The sequence below is a fragment of the Pteronotus mesoamericanus genome, unplaced genomic scaffold (assembly GCF_021234165.1).
Source record: "Pteronotus mesoamericanus isolate MK-2021 breed Mesoamerican mustached bat unplaced genomic scaffold, CSHL_Meso_final contig_105, whole genome shotgun sequence".
In the NCBI taxonomy this organism is placed as follows: Eukaryota; Metazoa; Chordata; class Mammalia; order Chiroptera; family Mormoopidae; genus Pteronotus; species Pteronotus mesoamericanus.
This window is the reverse complement of record NW_026555006.1, coordinates 9948980-9976382: the sequence shown is the minus strand read 5'-3', so window position 1 is coordinate 9976382 and position 27403 is coordinate 9948980. Positions and strand designations below refer to the sequence as shown.

The 27403-nt window shown below is 40.9% G+C and overlaps 1 protein-coding gene across 3 annotated transcripts in view; it reads right to left on the bottom strand.

Annotated features, from left to right (window-relative positions):
* The window catches only part of FGGY (FGGY carbohydrate kinase domain containing), a 385198-nt gene that overhangs the window by 103650 nt on the left and 254145 nt on the right, over positions 1-27403 (bottom strand). For all 3 annotated transcript variants that reach the window (XM_054573901.1, XM_054573920.1, XM_054573910.1), the window contains exons 9-10: positions 25085-25192; positions 9129-9190 (exon numbers count right to left, since the gene is read on the bottom strand). In XM_054573901.1, the coding sequence (XP_054429876.1) occupies positions 9129-9190; positions 25085-25192 (170 nt within the window). The remainder of the gene's footprint in view (positions 1-9128; positions 9191-25084; positions 25193-27403) is intronic.

The following is a 27403-nucleotide window of genomic DNA, read 5'->3' as shown; positions in this document are numbered from 1 at the left end:
AGTCACAAACTGGGTTCACCATGTACCAGTTGGGTGCTCAGGTACATTAAACCTTTTCAAACCTAGTTCACTTTTCTGCAATCAGAGCTAATACTTTTACTTCATAGACCCTTATGGATATTAGAGTCCTGAGCCCTATACAATGATAGACGATCGATAAACAGTCCCCTCTTCTTTCCCGTCACAGGAAATTAATTTCCAGCTTTAAAGAAATCCAAGAGTCAGGGAAGATTTTCTTCAGACATTACTGCTTCCAATGTTAAACACAGACAGCACCCCTGGAAGCTCTACGCTCCTCTCCTTCCACATAAATCATTTAGTTCTGTGGATTCACGGGCTGCTCAGAAGTGTGGTGATCATACTTTCAAACCAAAGGAAAAAAAATCAGAATACATGGTCTAACAAAAGGTATTGTGCCCTTTCCAGGAGTAAGAAAACATCTTGGAAAAGAAGCTTCCACACTGTTTCTCTCCGGGTCCTCGCTTCCCAGCCACCGTGGTACGTGTTCTGCCTGCCCCCTTCTACTGAATCTGGTGCCACCGCACGGAATGATACCATCTTTGTCATTTATGCCGATGGATCATTTTCTGACTTTATGTTACTTGAATTCTCTTCCACATTTTGTACCACTTGACCATTTCTTACCCATTTGTTCTCTTTCCCTTGTTTGCAAGACTATTAGTCTGGATTACCTACCTCCTTTCCAGTTGGTTCTCTTCCATTGCTCCTAAATATGTGAAGTGTCTAAGAGATCTGTCCTCGTCAGTCTTCTCACTCTTTATATACCCTTGGGGGATCCCTTCCTCCTCCCACGGTTCCAGTTACCATCTAGCACAGAACGCTCCCAAATACATGCCCTTACTTCCTGCTCATTTCTCTCTCATGAGTTTCAGGTAAAATATCTAACCACTCAACAAATGCTTCTTCTGAATGTCCAAAGGGACCTCAACAAAAACACATTAGGACCCACATTGTCTTTTCTGGTATACTCGCTTTTCCATCTGTGTTCCTTGGGCCAATCAAAGCCAATCTCATTTAAGCCATTGCTCAAGAAACCATTTGGGGGCAGAGCCAAGCGGGCATCATTTTTGACTCCTTTCTCTCTCTCTTAGCTCCTCATTTTAATTTCTTACCAGGATCTGTCAATTTATTATCTTAAAGCACACCTTTCTCCAGCTCAACTGCTTCTACTTTATTCAGGGCATCTTCAAATGCCTGGATTAGAGCTTTGGCCCCCTACCTTATATCCCCTCATGACATCTTGCCCCCTCCAACTAGGTTTTCTGCATTCCTTCCTGGGCAATTCTTCTAAAATGCAACTTTGATTGTGACACCCACCCCTATTTAAACCCTTCGGCATCTCCTCCCCACTGTAAACTCCCTCGCCTGGCATGAGATGGGCTTCATTATCTAGCTCTCCCTACACTGTGTGTGTTACATACATGTCTTCCACTCTTTCCTCTTCCTCACCCTGCATGCACCATGCTGGAGCTCCACAAACCTATTTCGAATTTTCATAATATGCCTCTGAATGCTTGCCTACTCTGCTCCCTCTTACCTGGAATTCTCTCCCTTGCCTTCTTTACTTGCCTCCGTCAATCATCGTTGCAGACCTATCTTTGATACCATCTTTTGGAAACCATTCTTGGACCCACATTCCTTCCACTGCCCATGCCCACATGGCAGCCTACACTGAACCCAACGGCCTCAGCTTCCTTCCTCCCTCTCTAATCCCAGCCTTACAAGAGGAAAGGAGGAGGGATCCTGACATATTCAACCATTCTGTGGGGGTTCTATGTCACCTGCCCTCATCACCTGTGTTGGGGGTTTGAGCGAAAAACCTGTGCTCTCTGGTTTCGTTTGGAACGAAGTGATTTTCTGCAGGCACACTGATCACATTATTTCCCTGCTTAGAGTTCTGCAATGGCTAACCATTGTCCATTGGACAAAGTCAGTTTCATACCATGGCTAGTAAGGCCCTCATTGATCCAGACCCTACCCTCATCTCCAGCCTCATCTTGCCCACTATGGTCTGTGGCCTAACATCAATTCTTCAGGTTTCTCTCACTCTTTTTTTCAGTCTTCACCTGAGAATATGTTTATTGATGAGAGAGAGAGAGAGAGAGAGAAAATGAGAGAGGGTGAGAGAGAGAAACATCAATCGGCTGTCTGACTGGGGATGTGCCCTGACTGGGAATCGAACAGGAAGCTTTCGTTTTTTTTGGAATGAGGCTCCAACCAACGGAGCCACCCAGCCAGAGCCCAGCCTTCTGTTCAAGGCTTTCATGTAAGTTGATCTCTTGGCCTGGGGTAGTCTTCCTTTGTGCTCTTCACGTGGTTAGCTCCTTTTTATCCTCAGATCTTAACTTTCCCTCCATCATCCAGGGCTTCCATGACTACCTTACCTAAATGTGGTCTCCCTGCTATTCTAGCATTATACTCTGCTAGTTTCTTTCATATCACATGTGGTCACTGTAGACTTATCTACTAGTTCATTTACTTGTGAAGTGCCTGTGGCCTCCTCTGGACTTTATGCTAAATGAAGGCAAAGCATCACCAGTAGAGTCGGGATTTAGTGAGAATTTGGCACATAATACCATTCAAGAGTATATATCAAATGGATGGATGGTACTTCCTCCATTGAATGATAATTGCCTCTTCAGCTGTATCCATCTCTGGAATCTGAACCCTTTCTGGAAAAGAGTCACATCTTATTCATCCTACCAGATGCCCAACATAGCATTATTGAAATGTAATATGAATAAATATAGATCCAAAATAGGATATTATAACTGGAATTTCTGGTTGATACCTCTATACCCCACGGCAGCACTGGGCTGCCAAAGTGTGGCTCTCTGGAGTCAAATGGACACGATATCCCAGGTGTGCTGGTGTACACTTCAGAAGGGGGCAGGAAAAGGAGCACACATACTGTGACACCCTCTCCTCCATGCGCCAGGCACTGTGCTGGGCTACAGGTATCCTGTAGAGAGCTAGAAAATGGAGGATTTATTTCCTAAGTCAGCAGAGCCCTCAGCCTTCTTGAGAGGAGCCTGGTGCCCTGAGCACTTTCTTAGCCTTGCATGCAAAATAGAAGCCAAAGAAAGGCATTGTAATATCTAGCTTATTTTTGTTTAAGAAACATTTCCCACCTATGAGCCATCAAGAATTTACTGATTGTCCTGGCACATCCTAGGGGACAAATGTGTCCATATCTTCACCCTGGTTCTATGACTATCCTAGCACAGGGATCCTGAGCAAATATTGGGTTGGCCAAAAAGTCTGTTATGATTTTCCCCATATGATGGCTCTAGTACTGCTTAGTTGTCTTTAACTTCATTTGAAACAATTTTGTGAGATCGTATCATGACAGCTGTCATATTAGCGTGCATTAAAAAAAAAACTTATCAAAGTTGGTGAATTTTTGTACAGCTATTTTAATACTGAAGAAGAAAGAAGATAGACAACATTTTCAGCATATTATGCATTGTTCTTTCAGGAAAGGTAAAAATGCAACTGAAATGAAGAAAAAGATTTGTGCAGTGTATGGAGAAGGTTCTGTGACTGATGGAATGTGTCAAAAGTGGTTTGTGAAGTTTCTTGGTACTATTGACATTCTGGCCAAATAATTCTTTGCTTGGGGCTGTCTTATACATTGGAAGATGTTTAGCAGCTCCCGGCCTCTATCAGGAGATAGCCGACGTGATCGGATTGTCCAAAACAATAAGCTTATTAGTGAAAATGAAAAATTTGACTTTTATTTTATGGAAAAAAACTAGATGGACATTTTGGCCAGCTCAATACTTGCTGAAGACCGATGGACCAAGGCTGAAAAAGCCATGAAGGCCGGGGGGTGATCTGAGAACACAGAGCAAAACGGACAGTGAGAACGGTCTTTACAAGTGGAGTTTCTGAGCTCCCTATAATCCTCATTTCCTCAGCTAGAATTAAATGAGATACTATACACACAACTGTCACTAAGTACAGTGCCAGGAACGATGCAAAATTCTTAATAAATGTCCTTGTCCTTTCTTTGCTCCAGGGGATTTACACAGCATTTAGTGCCGAGATTTAAACATACCTGAGATTTGGCATATGGGGGCCCAGCATACTTTAAGAAACTGATTCTCACAGGAATTATTGGAATCACAGTAACAGAAGAGGTCTGAGGACTAAATCAGATCAAGCAAAACTGATTATCCTCAAAGGAGTAACTGGAAAACCCAGAGAAAGTGGGAGAAAATAAAGCTCCAGAGAATGTGAATTAGGAGAACTTCATGCTCACAACCCTAAGGGATCTGAAACCGAGTCGCAATGAGAAATGACTGCTGATTGCAGTGACTTCAGCAAAAGTAACTCGGAACAGTCTGGGTTTTCTGTTTACATTCCTCCCCTCCCGAAGATGTGGGTTCACTGAGGTCAGGGGCCATATCCTCCACTCGGTCTCTCCCTCCCACTGACGGTTTCGTTTACTCTCCACAGAGAGCCAAACCGCCCCTTTTAAAATGAATCAGGTCATGTCTTTCCCCTGCTCAAAAACCAAAAACTTAAGTAAAACCCAGTGCCCTTACAATCATCTACAGTGACCCACATGGTTTGGCCTTTGGCTTACTCTCTGCCCTCACCCGTCTCCTGCCCTCTCCCACCTCTGGCCTGGCTACAGTGGCCTTCCCAATGTCCCGGAGCTGCTCAAGGCCTTCGGCCTTTCTGTTCCTTCAGACTGGAGGGTTCCGCCCCATACAACCATGGTTTGTTCCTGCTCTTTATTCAGAGTTCTCTTCAAGTGTCACCTCATCAAGGATGGCATCCTCACCCAAACTAGTTCCCATCTACCACCCCAACACCTCTCATTCTATGTCTCCTTACGCATCTCTATTTTTCTTTGAAATGTTTATCAATTCCTGGTGTGCAGATGTGTACTCTCTCTACACACAGACACATACACACACGTATGTGTGCATGTCTATGTGTGTGTGTATAATTTCTGTTAATGAGGGACACTTTAGTAAGCCGGGGTAAGTGAGGTAGGGAAACAGATAAGCGGCCAAGCAGTTTACAGCCATCTAATAAATCATAAAATTCTATCTTCCTTAACCAAGGACACTTAAGAGTAAATAAGTAAATGGTTTACACTTCTTCCCAACCAGAGAGTAAATTGCTTAAAGCACCGTACTCAAGACAAAGAGCAGAAATCCAACCCAGATCCAACCACACCCAAAGACAGATGAAGTTGAGGGAGTAAATTTCATTTTAGTGCATTAGCATAAAGTTGATGAATATTCTATTGAGATGTTCCCCTAAGATCTCCCCTAAACTCCTAGCCTTTAAAACTCTCAAGATGAAGGGCCCAGGCAGCACTCTCCCTCTCCGGAGCCTGTTCTGGTCTTCCCTTCTTCTTCCCCCAGTGCCTTCTCTTCAGAGCACGCCTACATCTTTTCCTTCCCCTCCCCTCCTTCCCTGCAGGAGGGTTACCTTTGCTTTTCTCTTTCATAAGCTCCAATGGCCCTCCTCTTGCCTCTGTAACTTGTTTCCTGAGCCTACACAGCCCAGCTGACTCACTCTTATTACCTCTGTAGCTTTGTAAATAAACTTTCTCTTATAATTTGAGTTCTTGTCTCTGAATTCTTTCTTTGCTGAACTCAAAAACCAAGGTCCAACTTTACCAGTTAACAACCGGTGCCATTTCGCTTCCTACATTGCTGGTAACAAAGCAGGGACTTTTTCTGTTTTGTTCACTTTTTTATCATAAATTCTCTCAAGATTTTTAAGCAGGCAGACAGAGGAATGGACTTTAACCTTGGCTCTGCTACCAACCTGGAATCCAGTACTTATGGACTATGCCAACATCTTCCCACCAAGCCCTGTCATCACCAGAACCTCATTTCTGAGACATTGCTGGTCAAGTTTCTCTAAGAGAATTAAGAAGAATTAAGACAATAATTAAGTTAGAGGAAAAGAGCTGAAGTTACGACCAATGCAAGGCAATCTCTGGCTAAGGAGTGAAATATCTGGCTATTTGGCCCCACACAGAGACTTTGGTTGCCAGTTACATGCACAGGCACATTTAGCTAGTGTTTACTTAATTTATAAGCTCACAAGACATTTCTCTTCAGGGATGTCTTGTCTAAAAGGATTATGGCAAATCAAGAGTATGAAATACTAAATCTGTTTATCAACACTTGTTTTTACAGTTTCAAATATGATTTGCTGATGCTAAGCTCTAAGACGGGGTAGCCTGCATTACTGTTTTCAGAGAGTCTGAAGCCACACCCGAAGAGGCACATGGTTCCTGATTCCAAAGGTGTCCTTTCAAACATCCTGCTTTGCTTTAATAATAATAGCTATGCCTTTTAAATGGTGTGGGTCACCATTTCTTTCTAAGGCCTGAAGGACAATGGGGTCCTATATTCTTGGAATATTCATATATCTGATAAGATAGAGATGAATTTTCCTTTGTGAAGCAAGAGAAGGAAAGAAAAAGTAGAGAGAATCAACATTTATTAATACACACACAATAGATGAGCTGGAGAAAAACTTTGAGAATCCTAAAATTATAGAAAGAAAGAAAGCCAAGAGTATAGAAGGCATCACCTTGGAAAAGAGGGCAAAGAGAGAAGAGGGCCAGGAAGCTAGCTGTGATGCCCTTTGAAGCTATGGTTAGAAATAGACCATGAACTTGACAAGGAGATTAAGAAGGAGTCAGAGACACAGAAGAAAAACTGGGAGAGGGTGACATTCCAGAAAGAAAGCCAAGAAAAGAGAGTGTTATAAAGGAGAACAAGAAGTGACTACTGGTGCCACATACTGCTGAGAGCTCAAGGGACCGGATCACGTCCCAAGGACTCATCAGGGGTTGCTGAGGACCTTAACAAAAATGTTTCAGTGGTCGATAGTAACAGAATTCAAACTTGGGAGTGGACCAGGGGGAGTATGAAGTGAGGAAATAGTGACCAAGAGTATAGGCAATGCTTTGGTGAAACTTCCCTCCAAAGAGGAGAAATACAAGGAGGCTGTTGTAAAGGGATAGGAAGTCAGTCAGCAAGTGGAAAGACTTGGGATTTCAATCCAGTTCTGACTCCAAGGCTGAATTCTATCAACAGCTGCTATGATGCTGTTTCTCTGAGTTTACATGCTAATCCATAAAGCCTTCTTTCCTATTTTCAGTAAAAACCACTGACAGGAGGTTCACCTATAGAAGAGAGTTCTGAGAATTTTGAGCATTTCCTTGCAATGTCTAATTATCCCTTAGGTTTGTGTCCAGCTTTAAGATTTTCAGAGACTGGCATTTTCATGACTTACTTTCATCCATATAATACCTGTGAAATGAGTTAGGCAGGGCAGTGTTATACTTTATTAGTAAAGAAACTGTGTCGCCCACGCATTTATGGCAGAACTGACACAAGAATCCCAGATCTCTAATTTTTAGTCCAGTGTTCTTGCCACTCCACCACCATTTCCATCTGCCACTTAACTCTAGGACAACCATGGCCAAAATTTCCTCTTCTTTTATAGTTATTAGTAATAGTAGCAGAAGTAGTAGTAGTTGTTGTTGTTGTAGTACAGTTTACAAAGCCTTGCCAAATACATTATCTCACTAAACACAAAGTGAATTCTCAGTTACCCAAGGTCAGTTCTCTCATAACTACACTCCCATGTTCTGAGGAGGATGCTGAGGTTCACACAACAATGCCTGTTGCAGCCGGGTATGAATCTAGATCTCTAAGCGCCAAATCCAGTTTTCTTGTCTTTGCATTAGTGGTTGATAAGTGCTGAGGCCCTTCAGGAACCTGATGAGAGTTATGACCACTCTTCACAGAAATATATGCATGAGTATGTCAAGAAGGTCTGGTGCAAGGTGTTCACATTGCTGCTAGGGTGCCTTTGCTTCTGGGCCAGCTCAGCAGGGAGAGCTAGGATATAAATGTATGTATGCTCACACATGGACATATACATCTGGATTTATTTTATTTATATCCTGAAACATATGTATATGTGTGTATATGTATATGTACACACAATCACAAGTTGATTCTAATACCTCTGATTTCCACCTAGTACCATTAGTGCTCATTCTAACTCCCCTTTCCTTATTTGTGAGAAACCTGTTGCTCATTAACAACAATATATTAATTAATTTGCTCAATGTAGTATACACATAAAGGATTTTCAGAATACCTAATATGTAGAACAAATTTGGTATTTGCAGTATAATATTTATGTACAGTTACTTTATATGTAGCTATGTAGCCTACTATCAAAACATTCTTTACTAAATTTACTTAGATTAGTTCTTTTCTTTCCCAACTCCCCTTTAATGTGGTTATGGTACTCGTTACTAATACAGGAGGTTATTTTCTGCTATTTGTGTTTCATTTTACCCATGCTCACCACACACAATATTCTAGCGTCTATCTATCTATCTATCTATATCTTCTATCTATTTATTTTCCAGGATACATGAAGCATCACTGTAGGTCTAATAGTTACAGTTGAATTAAAAGTTATACTTAGAGAAGTGTTGTTTCCTCCTACTATCCTCTTCTTTTCCCCCCATTCTTTGCATTTCATTTCTACCCACCCAGCATAGGTAACCAATCTCAGTGTCTGGTTTAACCTTCCCGTATTTCTTTTGCAAAAATGAGTAAATACACATATATTTTCCTATATTGCCTTCTTTTTACATGAAAGGGAGCACACTGTCAGCACTTCTTTGCACTCCACTTTCTTCACTTAACCATATATCCTAGAAATCACTCCGTATCAGCTATTATTCTCAGTTTTACAGATGAAGAGACAGCATTAAAGAGGTTGAATAACTTGCCCAAGGTCACACACCTAGTAAGGAGCAAAGCTGCATTTGACTCCAAAATCCAGGTTCCTTCTACTACATCAGAGTTTCTCATTCACAGGTCCTGGCATATTGAGGGGGGCGGATCTTTAGTTGTTTTTTTTTAATTCTCTTAGGTCATTTAAAAAAATCTGTTCTTGTATGTTCTAGATCATCTGGCCTTAGAAACAGATATTACCAGGCATTTTCATTGCCTATAGGATCTGAAAGTCACACATCAGCCTAAAGTAAGTGCCCTCAACACAGGCAGGCATGGAAAGTGGAAACAGGAAGCAGTTACCTGGCAGTGGCCTTGGCTTGCAGTTCGGGGAAGGCCACATGGCCTTGCACCATGTGGTCTATCTGAAAAACAAGAGAGATGGGTCAACCTTACAGTCTCCCCAGTCTATTATTAATCCAGAAAAGATAAATGAAAATGTCTGTTTCTTTCAACTCTTTGTCCATACAGGATCTAACAATGTTAAAATGCTAACTCAGTGAGATGTGTTTCAGCTCTTACGGAAATCTAGCTTTGCTCAACCTACTGTTGGCCTCTTAGATTCACAAAACAAAGAGGTTTAAAGAGAAGAGTAGCAGGAAATGAAACTCTCAAGGCTAAACTAGTAGCAGCAGGTAGTATCAGGTCCAAGAATGAGGTGTGAGGAAGGAGGGTGAGAAGGAGAGGAGACGTAACTCGAGGTAAATGGCAGAGACCTGGGTGTAACAGCACTAACCTCTGGCTCACACCATTTCTGCCTCCTGATCCAGGCTGTTACCCTAGGACAATGTCAGCCCTGGAATTACCCACTGCATATTTCCAATGGAGAAGTTGAGTGAAAGAGACTATGAGAAGGAAGTCTCCGTTTCAAAAAAGGGGAGAAAAAGAAGAGTTGTCCCAGAATTGTCAAGAGAACCGCCCCTGATTGAAAAGTTGTATCACATGGGAAACTGAAGATAGCTCTCCAAGGACAAAAATGCCTGAGCGCTGTGGACAGCTATCTTCTTCTTACTTGAAATCCCATGTCTTGGATTTTATTCCTTAATCCACTTGGCAGCTTTAAAGAAAATAATATGTAATATGCATCAGGAAGAGAAATGCTTTCCCATGCTCTTACTCTGCTTGCCAGAACACACCCAGTACTGTGTTTGGGTTCCTTAACTTAATCTGTGTATTTTCTCAATGTTTACATGAGTCTCTAGGACTCCAAAACAACTATTCTGACAGATTTATTTTCATTCAAACTATGAACCAACTGGCTATTTTGGCCTCATGGAGATAGTCTCTCTGAGCATAGCACTTTTTTTCTTTCTTTTCTTTTTTTTTAAAGAAGATTTTATTTATTTATTTTTAGAGAGAGGAGAAGGGAGGGAGAGAGGGAGAGAGACAACATTGTGTAGTTGCCTCTTGCACGCCCCCTACTGGGGACCTGACTTGCAACCCAGGCACGTGCCCTGACTGGGAATTGAACTGGCAATCTAAGCATGTTTCTTGAGAACCAGGGCTGTGTCAGAAGGAAGAGAATTTGTTCTGGAGCCACACTAGCTGGGTTTGCCATCTGGCTCTGATACTGACTAGCTGTGTGACTTTGTGCAAGTCACTTAGCTTACTTGGGCCTCAATAACCCCCTTTCTCTTTCCCCAGACCCCTTTAAAAACAGGATTGCTGGAACTTAGAGAGTGTCTAGCATAATGCTGACAATAGTATAATTACTATTACCTAAAATTTATTGACTCATTTGCCATGCATTAACACTAAGCTAAGCATTTTTCCATACATTATCTCATTTATTCCCACAACATCTGCATGGAAAAGACACTACTACTGTTTACCATGGCGATGAGAACAATGGGAGTAAGAGAAATAAAGTCACAGGGTCACAGGGGAATAAGTGACAGAGCTTTTTGTTTTTAACTAAGGTCTTTCTGTATCTAAAGTCCTTGTTCTTAACTACTATGCCACATTGTCTATTAAACTTCCAGGTACAATATACTTTGCTGAATTCTATTTGTACAGTTCTGCAGAATGTTCCAAAATTATATTAAGGTAATTGGTCATTACAAGGGGAAAAAATACAAATTTTGAATGCTTATTTCCTATAGGTTCAGCTATGGGTTACCACAATGAGGCATACTCTGGACCTTAAAGAGTTTGCATCAGTAAGGCATTACTTGATTTGATCATAATTTCGATGGGAAGTACTTGAAGAGGTCAGAGAAGGGAGATTTAAATGAGCTCCCAGGAGGAAGCACAGAACCTAGCATGTGTGGTGCATACATAAATACAGTTAGTTTATTCAATACTTACTGAATGCCTAACGCATCAGGTGCCGTGCCTACCCTCCAGGGATACAGTGAAAAATAAGAAATGCAATACATACAATATATAGTAGCATAAAGTAAAAGATCAATAATTCAGCAATTACAATATAGTTGGGGGAGGTGAGGCTTCAGCCGAGAGGCCAAGAATAGGCAGTTTAGAGGAGAAAAGAGTTGAAGGCAAGGCATGCCAGAAAGGAGATGGTGATGATTAAAGATATGAAGATGGAGAGACACACATGGTCATAGACAATAAGGAGACAAGTCAAGCCCTGTGTCTGGAGTATTACAGATGCTCAATGAACATTTGTTGACTAAATGCGGGGTGCACGAACCATAGGGAGGCACACCACAGGCTCCCAATACCATGTACTTTTTACCACACAGTGCATTTGTGTCTATTTGTGCAAGGCACAATTTGGTCACGTCTAACTCTATGTTAAATTGGAGAATAAATAAGTGTTGGAAATAGTGAATGAATGAGGAGCGTAGGGACAGACAGTAGGCCTTACATGTCAGGTAAGAGCCTCACTGTTTATAGTTTTATTGAATTATAGGCCTTAGGAAATTATTTTGATTTGGGGAGCAAAGTGTTAAAAAGTTAAGGAAAATAAGTCCGGTAGGGTATAGAGGACAGGGAGATGAACAGGTACAGAGAGCAGGAAATAAAGACATGCTCAGAGGTTGACACTGGGAACACAAGGACAAGCATTCCCTGGCCTTGTTCTGTTTTGGCATTTGTCAAGTTCTTTTACAACCGTTCGTTTATATGTCAGTCTTTCATCCTACACTCTGAGTGATTTTAAATCAAGAGCTTCATTATTTCCCAGCCCCCTAGTACCTATAACAATGCCTGACATCTTGAATAAATGAACAAGATATATTTTGAAGAAAATAAAACAAATTTAGTGATAAACCAGTTATAGAATATAAGGAAATCTGAGTCAAGGATGATTTTGAACTTTTGGGTCTAAGAAAAAGAAATATGGCCATATTCATCATGTATCTGATTGTTTTTATTTTTTTTTATTTTTATCTTTTTATTTTTTCTGGTTCAGATGCTCTGATATCTGGGGTCTTACTGATGCTGGAGTGACTGCCTCTCCCAAGGCTAGTCAATTCCTAGAGAAAGCAAAGGACTCGACTCGCCTGCGAGCACACCTTTTACCACACCAACTGATCCACAGCCCACCGCCCCACCCCTCCTCTATGGGCCACCATCCTCTGCTCTAATCAGCCCAGGGCCATCCCTGGTGCTCCCAGTGGTGCTGGTGGCGTGGCAGTGCTCCCTGCTCTTGAGAACTGTAATAAACTATCCTTTCAGTGGCAACATCTGATCTGCTGACCTCATCATACCTGAATAATAATGAAATCTACATTTCAAAACAGTGGTTTAGTGGAAAGAACAAACACTTTGGAAACAGAGAGGCTTAGGTTCAAATTCATGGTCTACATGAATATTTGTGCTATGGAAGAAAAGTTACTTGACCTCTCAGCGCTTCATCTCCTCTCACTGTAAAATAGGAATAATAAAATCTGCTTTTCAGGGAAGGATGTGATGAGTGTCTGGTATATTTCAGTTCCTAACATTTACTGTTAAAAAGAAGGGGGAGTACACCAAAAGAATAAAAATAGTTCTGGGAGAACAGTATCTCAAATGGTCAGCTGCATATTTTTGTTTTTCATTATTTCTGGTGGTAAAGGCCCACCCTGAGTAGCGAAGAACAAGCCAGTTTGTCAAATAACCCAGAACTCATTTCAAAAGCCTAGAGTTCTTATGTTTGATTCTTTAATGCATTTAGCACAATATAGAAGAACATAGTATCCTATTAGTGGTTACTTGTTTTCCAATGAAATAACCAGTTTAACCACAATGGCTGTATTTGCCAAGTGGTTGCCTTAGAAATATATAGACAGAGCTAGTCTAACTGATTATTTTCTTGCTTCTCAGATTTCAGTTCTGAGAGCAGGCAGTTTTAAGAGCGGGCAGAAAAGCCTACACATTAGTTGGGTAGGTAGGAAGCGTGAGCCAGAAGGAGTCAGATCTTCAGGATTGCTTGCAAGTCTAGGTCAAGAGAGAAAGGCCACCTTCCAGTATGTAACGTGGGCTGGATTTTTGGCCCTTCCTTATAAAGCTGTCATGTGCCTTTGGGACATGGGAGGAACAGAAATGCAAGACAGTATAACACAGTGATCAAACATGGGCAGTAGGAGGTGGCATCTGGCCCACAGATGTATTTTACTTGGGAAATATAATGTTTTGAAAAAATGAGCCAGGATTTTAAAATTTGGAGATTTCACTTAAAATCCAGATTTTGGTTTCTTTTGAAGATACCAGGCCACCCATATTCCCCTACGGCAAGGGTCAGCTTGAGCTGAGTGGTGACTGATCCCATCAGACAGGTCTGCGCTCTCAGTTTGTAGGAGGCACCGCGACGCCCTATCACTGCCTCACAACAGACACCAGATTTCATCAGTTATCGTCATGAGTGTACTACTGTTTTACTTATCAGGGAGATCTATTTATGCTCATCTCTCTGTCAAAGGAGGGATCATGGGATTCAAGCCCCAGCGTACTATGAGTTAAAAGAAAAAATTCTCAGTGGAAGTGAAAAAAAATTAATTTGCCTAGTCTGTTTACTCATTTGTACTGTCTGACTGCTTTAGGCATTTGAGGTTTGACTCTTGTAGAGAAAGCACAGATGAGAAATCCTCAGACCTTAGTTCAGTTCTGACTCAGGGCATGATCGTGGACAAGAACATGTCTAATTTTCTCCCTTACACATTTAATAAATTAATGCGACAAATAAACAACTGCTTGGAAAATTACACAGAGAACTACACTGCCTGAGATATCAACACTGTTGGCAAGGAAAACACATAACAAAGGCAAACTTCGAGTTTAAGAATTTTAGGTTCTATGAACATTTGCTAAGACAAAGCCATCTTACCGCATGATGGATTTTTCTGTATTAAAATCAGTTTTATGTATTAGTCTTGAGGCCGTATTTTATCTTGCTTGCAGATAAAGAAATCATTAGGCTCAGAGAAATGTGTGTCACTTGTCATTCCTGTTGTTTTTTCCATTTGTGTTTACCTGCAATGTCACTGTTTTTCATCTAAGCTCTTCCAGCTCTTCACTTACCAAATCTTTTTATCTCAAAGTGAAAACATTTCGCCTGATTTTTTCCCAGCCTTGAAATTCTCATGAAAATCTAAGGAAAGAAGAAAGCCCAACCTAGACAATTTCCTTTATGCTGGGGAAAGAATTGTGGGCTTCAATCCTGAACTTTTTCTAAGAACAACAAACATTCCTGGAAGAAAATACTAAAAAAGCTTTACAACTCTAATATGAGCTTTACATTGAACAACTTCATTTACAAGTGGATAAATTCTGATTTAATGAGGAATTAGTTTAGTTGGTTCCAGTCACGATCAAAGTTAGTTGATTTATAAAATTTTTACAGTTTAATTAGTTCACTTATTCTTGAAACTAATGTGATATATGGTTACGTGCAAAGCACCAATCTAATCACCAGGTTACAAAGATAAATACAAGTAATTGACTGGGAGGGGAAGATGGGCATGCTAATATCCAAATACAGCCTAGAATGATATGGTTCTTTATAGATTCAACAAATGAATTTATTGAACACCTACTTCACTGCAATTAAGATAGACGTGAACTCTGTCCAGGTGAAGATTATGTTCTACTGAAAGATAGAGACAGTCAATAAATAAGTATAAAAAATTAGAGTGATTAGTGATTTGAAGGACTGATTTAAATAGAGCGTTCAGGGAAGACCTACAGGTTACATTTAAACTAAGACATGAAAAAATAAAAAAGGAATCAACAATTTCTAAGTAAAGAGAGTAACAAACGCAAAGATTTTGCAGTAGGGAAGAGTGTCATATGTCTTAGGAATTATCAAGAGTCTAGTGAGACTAGTCTGGGGTAAGTCTATAGGGAAGATGTGTAAAATGAGGATAGGGAGGTAGGAAGTAGGGAGAATTAAACAGGCTGTGGCAAAGGCTTTAGATTTTATTCTAAGTATAATGTAAGTCACAGGAGCCACAGGGGAGTAATGTAATCTCATTTGCTTTAGAAGAAATCATTCAGGAGTTCCACTTCATATATGGGCTGAATAGTTCATATCATACCAATTCGCCCAAGGATAACAAATATAAACACTGATCAAATATATCAAATAATTCTCTGAAGACACTGGAAAGTGACAAAACCAGGTAAAAGCTGGAGAGAAGTAGACATGTGTAAAGAAAACTACATCACTATATATGTACCCTGATTTCACAGATTTTTGCCTGAGGATGTGCCCCAGTCAGAGCCCTGGAGCACTCTAATACTCAAGACATACGCAGTCTTCCAGGCTAAGAAATGACAGGTCGGAGTTCAAAGCAACCACAACAGCTAGAAAGTAAGGGGGAGGACGGGGACAGGACAGAGCCATAGTAAGGGGGCTCAGCATTATGCATATAAATGCTACCCTAATCTCTGGGTGCGCTGTGAATAACAATCCAGGTGAGGCTGAAAGACCTGCAGAGAGGTTTAGGCAGGTGTCCTCACAGTAGAGACAAAATCTAGAGTTTGAGTTGAGCCAGATAAACTACCTACTAGAACAAAAAATCAATACTATTCGGAGAAGTAAGAAAAATTCAGTGTCTTAGAATATGCCAAAGCACAATGCTTAAAATATGACCCCATATTATTAAATATAGAGAAACAGAAAAATTAATCAACACTTCAGAGAAAGCCATTGAATGAACAGTGACCCTGAGATGACCCAAGTGTAACAGATGAAAAAAATTTTAAAGCTGATAATTTAACACTGTTTAAGGATATAAAATATAATATTCTCATAACTAATACACAGCTATAAAATAGCAAAAAACAAAAGCTATTAAAAATGAAAATTCTAATATTGATAAATATAATATCTGAAATAAATATTTAGTGGATGGACCTAGCAGCTGATCGGAGACAACACAGCAAAGAGTTAATGACCTTGCAAATACACGTAAAAGAAAGTCTCTAACGGGGGAGGGGGGTTAGCAGAATCTCTCAGGGGCCCGTGGAAAAATAGCCAGAATTCTCAAATATGTGCACTTGGCGTTACAGTAGGAAGAATGAGAACAATAGGAACAGAATAAGATATTTAAATAAATAAAAGCTAAAAATTTCCCAAACTTGGTGAAAGACAGCAATTGACAAATAAAATCTGGGGGAAGAAGGATACATCCAAAGGACACCACACCTCAGCACCTCATACTGAAAAAACAAAAACAAAATAAAAAAACAAAAAAACACCAAAGATTAACAGAAAATCTTAAAAATAGCCAGGGAAAAATAATATAATGTACACAGTGGAAGAAAATGTAAATGATGGTTGATTTCTCATAAGAAACAATGGTGCTTAAGGAAAAAAAGTCAATGAAGAATTCTATATTGCACAAAAACATCTTTTAAGATACAAGGTGAAATAAATCCATTAACCATAAAAATTAAGAGTTTTTTTTTTTGGCAGTACATCTGCAAGAAATAAAGAAATGCTAAAGGAAGTTCTTTAAGCTGAAGGAAATACTAGATAGAAACTTAAATTTTCAGAAAGAAATTAAACACAATGGAAATGGTAAACATGTAGGTAAATGCAAAGATTAGGTTCTGTTTCTCAGAATTTCTCTGAAATGTATATGACTATTTCTTAAGGACTGAATTGTGTCCTCCCAATATTTAGATGTTGAAGCTTCAACCCCCAATGAGACTGTGTTTGGTGATGGAGACTTAATGCGGGGGGGGGGGGGAAGGTAGGTCACATGAGACCATAAGGGTAGGGACCTAGTCTGGTAGAGGTGTCCTTATAAGAGGAAGGAACACCAACCAGATCTTTCACTTTACATTCATGTGCCTAGGAAAGGCCATGTGAGAACACAATGAGAAGGTGGCCATCTACAAGCCAGGAAGAGCGTTCTTTCTATTGTTTAAGCCATCCAGTCTGTGGTATTTTGTTGTGACAGCCCAAAAAGACTAACATGCTATTTAAAGCAAACAATATAACACCTACTGCATTTTGGGGTATATAACATATATATTGTAAATACCACACAAATAACAACTACAGTATAAAGAATTGGAGGGATGGTAAATGAAACTATAGAGCTGAATGTTTCTTTTTTTTAAAATTTGTTATTTGTATTTTATTTTTTTATTCTTGTTCAATTACAGTTGTCCCTTCTTATATTTCACATTAAGTTTAACAATATGTGCTCTAAATACACTGAAAAGTTTAGCGTGTTTATTATAATTCCTAAAGAAATCACTTAAAAAGTGCAAAAAAATGATTAAAAAGAAAATAGAGAAATACAAATAAAATTCTGAAAATTGAAAAATATTCAATTAATCCAAAGAGGACATACAGATGGCCAACACACATATGAAAAGATGCTCAATGTCACTAATCATCAGAGAAATGCAAATTAAAACCACAATGAGATATCACCTCTCACCTGTCAGAATGACTATCATCAATAAATTAACAAACAGCAAGTGCTGGTGAGGAGTGGCGAAAGGGGAACTCTTTTGCACTGTTGGTGGGAATGCAGATTGGTGCAGCCTCTTTGGAAAGCAGTATGGAGACACCTCAAAAAATGAAATGGATCTACCTTTTGACCCAGCAATCCCACCTCTGGGAATATATCCAAAGGAACCCAAAATACTAATTCAAAAGAACGTAAGCACCCTTATGTTCATTGCAGCATTATTACAATCACCAAGATATGGAAACAGCCCAAATATCCATCAGTACATGAGTGGATGAAACAGCTATGGGACATTTTCACAATGGAATACTACTCAGCCATAAAAAAGAAGAAAATTTTACCCTTTGCGACAGTATGGATGGACCCGGAGAGCATTATGCTAAGTGAAATAAACCAGTCAGAGAAAGACAAATACCATACGATTTCACTCATATGTGGAATCTAATGAACAAACTGAACTAACAAGGAAAATGGGGACAGGCTCATAGATGCAGAGCAGGATGACAGCTAGTGAGGAGGGGGAGAGCAGGGGGTGGAGAGATCGAGCAAGAAGGAAAAAGGACTCATGGGCGTGGACAACAGTGTGGTGACTGCTGCGGGGAGGAAGGTATGAGGGGACTAAAAGGTAATGGAAAAAATACAATAAAGATTAAATTTAAAAAATATGCAATTAACCCAACAGAAGGAAGAAAAGGAGAAACAGAGGAAAAAAAGGAACAGGAGTGACCACAGATAATAAATAGCAAAGTAGAAGACCAGAGTCCATATTCATCTTTACATTAAATGGAGATAGTTTAACCACTCAAAAAAAAAAGCAGAGATTATAAGACTACAGAGAAAAGCAAGAACTAATTATATGCCATGTGAAAAAGATGCACTTAACATAGACCGGCCAACAGACATATGGAAAGATGCTCAATGTCACTAATCAGAGAAAATGGTGGTTTGGCTGGGAGGGAAGGTGAAGAAACAAAGATGAATTGGCAATATATATTTTGGAGTTAGGATCAATAGGACTTTCTAATGGATTGGATGTGGGCAGAGAGAGGAAACGAGGAGTCAAGAATTAATCCTAATTTTCTGACTTTAATAAAAATATAAATGATGGTGCTCTTTACTAAGATGAAGACAAATAATGGAGGAGCACCTTAGGGGGTATATCAGTTACTACGGTCAGAAAACTGGGAGTAATTCTTGACTTCTTCCTCCCCCTGCCTCCCTGACATTTAATCCATCTTCTCCATTGATAGCAACGCTATCTTCAAAAACCTGGACCTCTCTCTTTTCTGTAAGCTTCACATTCACTCCATCAAAAATCCCGTTGGCTCTACCTTCAAAAGATGTCCAAAGTCTGACCACTTTGTACAAGCTCCACGGCCACCATCTCTCAGCTGGATTTTACTGCCCCTTCCTGGCCACCCTGCTTCCATCTCCCTGACTCCCACCCCAGAGATTATTCCCAACATAGCAGGCAGCAGCGAGGAAGACCCCTTAAAAACCTAGGTCATATCCTATCTCTCCTGTGCACATGATTCTCTAAAAGTTTCTATTTCACTCAGAGTAAAAGCCAAAATTCATACAGTGGTCTCTATTACTTCTTTGAATTCACTCCCTGCCACTCTCCTTTTGGTTCACTCTGCTCCATCCATGTGGCCTCCTTGTTATTGCTGTAAATTCCCAGACAAGCGCCGCCCTCAGGACTTCTGCTCTGCTTGTCCCCTTGGCCTGGTATGTTCTTCTTCCAGGTTTCTTTTCCTTCCGTGTCGCTTGCCTGAATGTCACTTCAATGAGGTCTACACTGACACCTTATTTAAAATTGCAAATTGCTCACTTGAATCGCATGCTTTCTTTCTCTATTACTTTTAACAACTTAAACCAGAAAATAAAATTAATTTATTACTTTATCACTTTCTTGTGTATTATCTGTCTCCTCTTATTAGAATATAAGCTTGACAAGGGGACAGATTTTTGGATGGGGGACAGAAGAGGCTGTTTTATTCACTGCCTTTTCCAAAATCAGAACAGTACCCTGAACATAGTAGCACTCAATAAATACTAGCTGTGTAAATAAGCATCACTCTAAAAAGCTTGGACTTTATTTCACAGATAATTGAAATAAATCACAGATAATTGGAGATCTACCAAGAGTGATGGAGCCATATCTATACTTTGGAAAGACTGCTTCAGCTGCAGTCTTGAGAGAGGGTATTATGGACTCAAACTCCATGTCCTCCCAACATTCACACACTGAAATCCCCAGTGTGATGGTATTGGGAGGTGGGGCCTTAGCGGGGCGATTGGGTCATGAGAGTGGATGGAATCCGTGAATGGGATTAGTGCCCTGAGAAGGGCCTGAAGAGTCCAGAGTTCTCTCTTCAGCCCTGTGAAGGGACAAGAAGACAGCTCTCTGCAAGCCAGAAGAGGGTTCTCACCAGAATCTGACCATGCTGACACCTTCACCTAGACTTCCATCCTCTAGAACTCTGAGAAATAAATTCTTGTTGTATATAAGCACCCAGTCTATGGTACCTTGTTACAGCAGCCCCCACTGACTAAGGCATAGGAGTTAGAGGGGAAAAGAGTTCTAGAAGCAAGAAGGCAATGAAAGCCTGGGCAGGAGAGAACAAGGAGGCATTTGTTTACGGAGAGTTGGTCTTTGTATCCATGAAGTCATTCCAATTAGCTAATGTGAAATGCGGGGGACACACCTCTGTCTATACATAGAGCCTGTCAATACAGATACATATACGTTTCTCTCCTAGCCTTACAAAGCCTGCCAAGTGCTTCTAAATACTTGAGAAGAAAGTCTCACTAAATGACAATAATTGATTCTCACGGGAATCTACAAGAGAATTCTAAGAAACACTCAGAAATGCAGAAACACAGAAGTCAGATTCAGTTCTGGAAAGATCTGGAGCTTCTGGGAGAAGACTTGGATTTGAATGCAGGCTTTCCCACTTATAACTGAAAGACCTTACTCAAGTTACCTTACCGTTCTGTTTCTTCTGTTCTATTTATTCACTAGTAAAATTGACCCCATAACGACAACCACAGAGACATGCTGTGAAGATCAGATGAAATACTGTATCTTAATAGGGCTTAAATGCCCTATTAACACATGTCCTATTGGCACTTAACAGATACCCGCAGCAGACTGCAGGGCCAGTGCCATCTACTATTATGTGCTATACTACATTACAGTTACCAATTCTGTATCCAATTTTCCCATAAGATAACAAGCTAGTAGAGGACAGGACTCACGTGATGACACTCTTGCCCGGCCCAGAGTAATAATGAGTGAAAGAATGAATGAAGGAAGGGAGGGATGAAATCACTCTCGCCATAACATGTACAGCACTGTGTATACTGCAAGCTCTTCCCACACAGACGGACTGTCTTCCCAAGGCTAGCCCCAGGCTGACAGGCCGAGGCAACAAGGAAGAAGGCAGACGGGCACTCACAATGCACAAACCCCAAAATTCCCAAAGTACAAAGCAGCTTGCTACATTGTGACCCTGTGGCTCAAGTTCATAAATTTAAACTCTGGGTTCACATAATTCAAAGGGAACCTCCGACCTCAGGTGATTATCCCAGAAAGCCAATGCCCCCACAGGGTTGGCTTAGAAGCTTATCTTAGCCTGCCTTCCCCAACTTCCATGCCAATAAAAGTGACTTCAAGTAACACAGAACAGGGGGCTTGGAGAGAGGGAAGGCCAAGGTCCAGTTGGAAATAAGCTTCAGCATCTGGATGCAGTGACTGCAAGGGTTGCTGTTCTGTGGAAATAGTCTGGGCTAAAAGCAATGTGTTTTTCACAACTGTTCTGGAGAGAGTATTGAGAAGCACGAGACAGTCTTTGATGGGTGCTTGACTGATGCAACTCACATCAATCATCAGTGGGGTGCGGGTATGTGCTTTTCTAAGAGGAAATAAATATAAGAGGCACAAGCTTGAAACAAGTGAAAAATGAGTCCACATCTCAGTCAGATGAAACAGCAAGGGTTCCAGAGCCAGAAAAGATCCTATCCTATTTTTTCTTCATCCTGAAATTAACCAGATGGACTTTTTTTTTCAGTACCAATCTAGCCACATGCTTGGAATGAACTTGCTCTGTGATGGAAGATCTGTATTTAATTGTACAAATGAGACAAAGTATCTATTTTTCAAATGTAGAGTTTAGATCATTTTTGTTTTTCTAAACTCTTCTTTTCCTTCCTTTGCTTCTCTTTTCCTCTCCTTTCTCCTCTCTTCTACTTTAGAGGGGGTATTTATGACTGCGTGTTTAGAATATACTAGGGACAACGAAATAATGAAACAGACACTTTCACACATGGCATATGAGAGATGATGTGCATATGAAACAAAACATCAAAGATGTCACTTCCTCTTATAGTGTCTTAGATGACAACAAAGTGCTGTAAAACGAGAGATCAGAATTCACAAAAGAATAAATGAGAATAAGGAAAGGTGGACTGCAAGGGAACCACGGAAAGGCCATCGTTAGAACATCAGTAATCTCTCCAGGCTGGCTTACTACTCTGAGTTTCAGCTCCTCATATGTAAAATATGGACTAACTATTCCTATCTCATAGGGGTTTTGAGAGAAGGAAAGAAGGTAATATATGAAAAGCTCTTAGAACGAAGTTTGGGAAATGAGCCTTCAAAATAAATATTAGTTATTGTGATTATTATGAATATCATTCAAGGATTAACATTACATATATAAATCCTTCCCACAGATTAATAACACACTCACTACGGTGCAATTGTTGTTATTATTATTACCATCATTACTTAACCGTTATTCATATTTTATCTCTTTCATTTACAGGTGGTTTCTGTCTCTTTGCTTGGACTCTCTGGTCTGATACTTTAGTGGACAGTCCGTTTGGTGCCTGATTCAAATTTTGCCCCATTATGCTAGCTTGTATATTTCCTAAGATTTCACTCTCTTTAAGCCATGAGTCAATCATGCCTTATCCATGTGTTCAAGGCAACTACGTATGTAGAACTGCCCAAAGTGGAACTCCAAATGCAGCTTGATCGGTTGGTGGTGCACAATCAACTAGCTAGCTAAAGGCCAACAATTTCCATGACTCCTATGAAAAACCGTCCTGGACTATTATGGAGTGAGATAGTTTGTTTCTTTGTTTTTTCAATGGTAAAAAGAGTAACCAATTCTTCTCTACAATATCATAACTTTTGGGCAAGGATGGCTTATATACATAACAACAGAGCAATCTTTGAGCTAAATACTGAGAAAAGCATTCGCAGACAGGCACAGATGATCAATTTTCATAGTAAGTCCCCCAAAACCTGTTCATGGACAGCTTCATGGACAATGCATCCGGCCCAAAAACTTGGTTTACTGGATCACTATCCTTGTTAAAAAGAAAAAAAAAAAGGCCTCTGGGTTGTGTCACCTATGAGTTCTGGGACTGCTAAGGGGGCTTACACCATGATGTGGAGTTGAAAAGGGCCATATCTCAGCGATAGGTTTTCAATGTGTCACAGAAAGGAAATGGAAATTTAAATCAAAAGCTGTATAAATACACAGCAGTAGTTTAAATAGGAGAATATAAAGCTGCAGTCTCAATGTGCCTTAGGCATACAGTGATGTCTTGCTTCCCCACATTTCTAGCACTAGTTATTAAGACCAATCAGATGTTAATTATTTTATATTCACTGAGTTTCCTTACCAGGCAATGAGCTCCTTAAAACCTGGGACTGATGGAGGTTGAACTCATTTAATTCACCTCTGCAGCCTGTCACAAGAACAAGGGCAGAGGACGTGCTCTTTGAAGCCAGCCATCCACCTATGCTTCCACTGACTTTAAAAGAGAATTTGAGGTGGCTAAGTATAAAATTGCAATATACTGAAAAATGGAAACTAATGGTTATTTGCTTCCCCATCCAGCTGTGGATCAGATCACTCTTAATTTGACTGAACATTTTGAAGAGTTGGTTGGGGAATCAGACCATAAACAGATGATTTCAATATAACATAGTAAATGTGAGGTTGGTTGACTGAAGCTAAGTCTCATTTTCTCTTGCTTTCCACATCTAATCCCTCTGGGGCCAGCTCATCTCCTGATCTGAATTCCCAGTTATCATTGCCCCTGTCCCCGTTCAAGCCCTCGTGGCTTTTTGTCTCTGGACTAACCTGCTAAGTTTAGTCTCCCTGTCTCTGGCCACATGCTCTCAGGCTTTCTTCCCCAGTGCTCCTAGCCAGAGTTTTTGCAACTGAGATCTGAACATTCCTGTCCATGTTTCCAACCTTTCGCTGTTTCCCCTTGGTTTTGGTCTACTAGATAAAGTTCACTTCCTTCGCATGCTTTACAGGGAATTCTTATGATGTGGTCCTTGCCTAACTCTCTTTTTATGGTAAGTGATTCTTCTAAGACAAGTTTATACCACCACTGAAATTCCAGACTATTTTCAATTACCTTCAGATATGCCTTGTTATTTCCACTCCCATGTCCTTGTTCCTATGCCAGTTCTATGCCTAGAAGAGTATTTTTACCCTTCTTTGCCTCGTTTGTTCTCGTTTATCTTACAAGGCTCAGCATAAATGCCTTCTTCCCTGCAAGGAGCTTCTTTACCCTGCTTTGTGCCAGCTCTGTGCCTTGTACCTCTGCCACAGTGCTCAGCTCACTTCCATGGACATTCTGTCTTCCCTAGTAGACAACTGCAGGCATTCAACAAATTTTTAGCAAGCACCTTCTAAGAACTGAGCTGGATACAAAGAGAAGCATCTCTGCCTTTAAGGGGCTCACAGATTTCTGGAAAAGACAGATCGGTAAACCAGTAAGAAAAACAGTATTATAAGAAGTAGAGTTGTGTCTTAAAAGACAAAATTATCAAGATGGTAAAGAACCCTCTGAGCAGGGAGACAGGCCTAAACAAAGGCACAGAGGAGTGGAAAAATCGAAGTCCTGGGGAAGCTGTGAGTAAGGCAATTGGGCCTTGGCGACAAGTACACGTGTGGAACTGGAGGGGATACACCGCAAAGAAAATGATGTGCACAGGAAACTCTCTGAACTACGCCCCAAGGGCTATGGGGAACCACCGAAGAATTTGGGCTGGAGAGTGGCATGGTCCTTTAACAAAGTGCATTATCTCTCTCACTGCCATGAGAAAAATGGGTGGTCGTGTGAAAGAGAGATGGGAAGTGCGTTGGTCATCATTGCCTAGGCTGCCATCGATTCCCTTGGCAAGCACGTGCTGTGTGCACTCTGAATGTTAGACTGTACGCTAAGAGAACGTTAATTCTTCTGATTTAGGATTTGGCAAACCTTTCGGATTCTTGGTGTATGGATATTGTGACAAAATGAGCTAGTCATAGGTGTAAACACATTAAAGACTGTAATGAAAAAGCGTCAGCTTACCAGTTTCCCAGTGACACTCTGTCCACCTTCATTCAGCCAGAACCCAGGAACCATGGCTGAGAAATAAGGGCCCCAGACGCCTGGTACAAAAATCGGGTCTTTGCTAATCTGGAAAGGAAGGGACAAAATATGTGAAAATATTGACCTTCAGGACTGGAAGGAGCCTTCTCCTTCTCCTATCTGGTGTTTCTACAACTATGGAATTCAGCTTCTTATTACATACCTCTTAGGTGCGGTAGCCACTCCTTCCAAAGGAAGGACATGGCTTCATCTTTGGAAACCTTTCTGATAAATTCCTTTAGATGCTGGGATAGCCAAAGAAATCATTTTGGAAAGAAACTAATGGCACATTTCCTCACTGGCTCTCTCTCTGTGGCAGACTGATTACAAAAATGGTCCCCATTTTTTACCCATCCATGTACCCACCCTCTTTGCAGTGTGACCTTGCAGCTCCTCTCATGGATCTTGAATCAGAGCCAGCCTGATCATTTATTTTGGCCAACAGAATGAGGTAGAGGGGACCCTGTGCCAGTTTTCCAGGCCTGCTCCTCGAGGCCTGTGCACTTCTCTACTCTTCCACTTGCTCCTCTGCCTCTGCCATGAGAGCATGCCCAGGCCAGCCTGCTGCGTGGAAAGTCATGCAACAGAGCTGCGTCAGGCCAGCTGCTGCAGGTGATGCTCACATGCATGAGAGACTAAAAACAACATCAGCGAATCCTCCTAGTCACCCAGCAGCTAACAAGACCATATCACTGGAATCATGCAGCCATCTGATAGGTTTGTGAACCACAACACATCTTATTGTATGTCACTAAGATGCTGTTTGTCTGTTACCTAGCATTTTTGTGGTAGTAGATAACTGATACATTCCCTTCTTTCTGCCTACATTTACTAGTCACTCTATGGGTCCATCTCCCCCTCTTGGGCGCTGGAGACACAGAAGTGAATCAGAGTTATTTCTTGTCCTCAAGAAACTGCCCATCTAGAGAGAGCTCCAGAAGTAGACAGACAGACTACAGAGTGGTCTGTGGATGGTAGAGACGAACATACATTGTTGGGGGACACAGGGAGTGAGGGGGGAAATCGTCTGGAGGTGGCTACTTAGAGAACGGGGCATAAGCTTAGACTTACAGGATTTCACCAGGTAAAGAAGAACAGGCATTTCAGGTCAAGAAAAGGGCTGGAGCAAAGCCATGCAGGTGAGGTGCACTGCATAGTCAAGACACCACCATTTTTTTTTTTTTTTTTTTTTTTTTTTTTGGAGCTGACCATGGAAGTCCTTGCAGGCGTTAGGAAATTATATAAAGAGGTAAGCCAGGAAAGACAAGCAGGGACCCTGTGTTCCCTCCTCTGCATTGGCACATGCTTCTCCTCCATCCATCAGGGATGGACGCTAAAGTCATATTTATGTTTGTGGAAAGGTGTAATTCGAGGGTGGGGGATTGAAGGGAATTAGGTACAGCAGGTCCACTCCTGCATGTTTTGAGGCTGGACAGAGAATCAGTCATTCATTTGTTCTACAATATTTATTTAGTCCTTCTCACATGTCTGATCCTATACCAGGTCATGGCGACACAGAAATGAACTAAATGTGCATAATTCCTGCCCCCGTAAAATTTATAGTCCAGCATTTCAGCGCAGAGACAAACCTTGTTTAAATGTCTTGATCCCAACTATTTCAGTTCTCTTTTCACTAAACGATGAGCCCTCAAATCAGAAGGATTTCCAACTCCCAAACAGCAAGGAGGTTAGGGAAGACAAGAACTACACAACACTGTCAACTTTAAATGTTGCCAAATGAAAAGAATTTATGAAAAAGGGACATCCCACACTTCAAATAGAAAAAATAATCTCAGGGAAAAAAGACAGGCTTGTACAAGAAAGGACAGTTCAGCTTACATTGACATATTCACTCCTTTTCTTACTGGTTCAAAGGATGTTTCCTGAACTCCTGTTGTGATCCAAGTCTATGCCAAGCACTAGGAATAAACGATGAAAGAGCAAGTCCTGAGCCCTCCTGGAGCCTGCAGGCCTGAGACAGGGGGTGACTAGGTGAGCAACCATTTAGGCTTGGCCAGGGTTCTCGGAGGCTTAGCAGTGAAGGTGCTGCGTCCTGGAAAAGCCTTCAGTCCTGGGCAAATTAGGACATTTGATTGGTCATCCTGAGACAAATACTGGTAAAATCATCATGCAAATGTGTGATTACAAACCACGATAAGGAAATGAAGGAAAATCAAAAGCTGCTATAAGAGCATGTAAGGGAGGTATGTAATTTAGGGGTCAGGGAAGGCTTTTATAAGAAGATGATGCAAAACATAC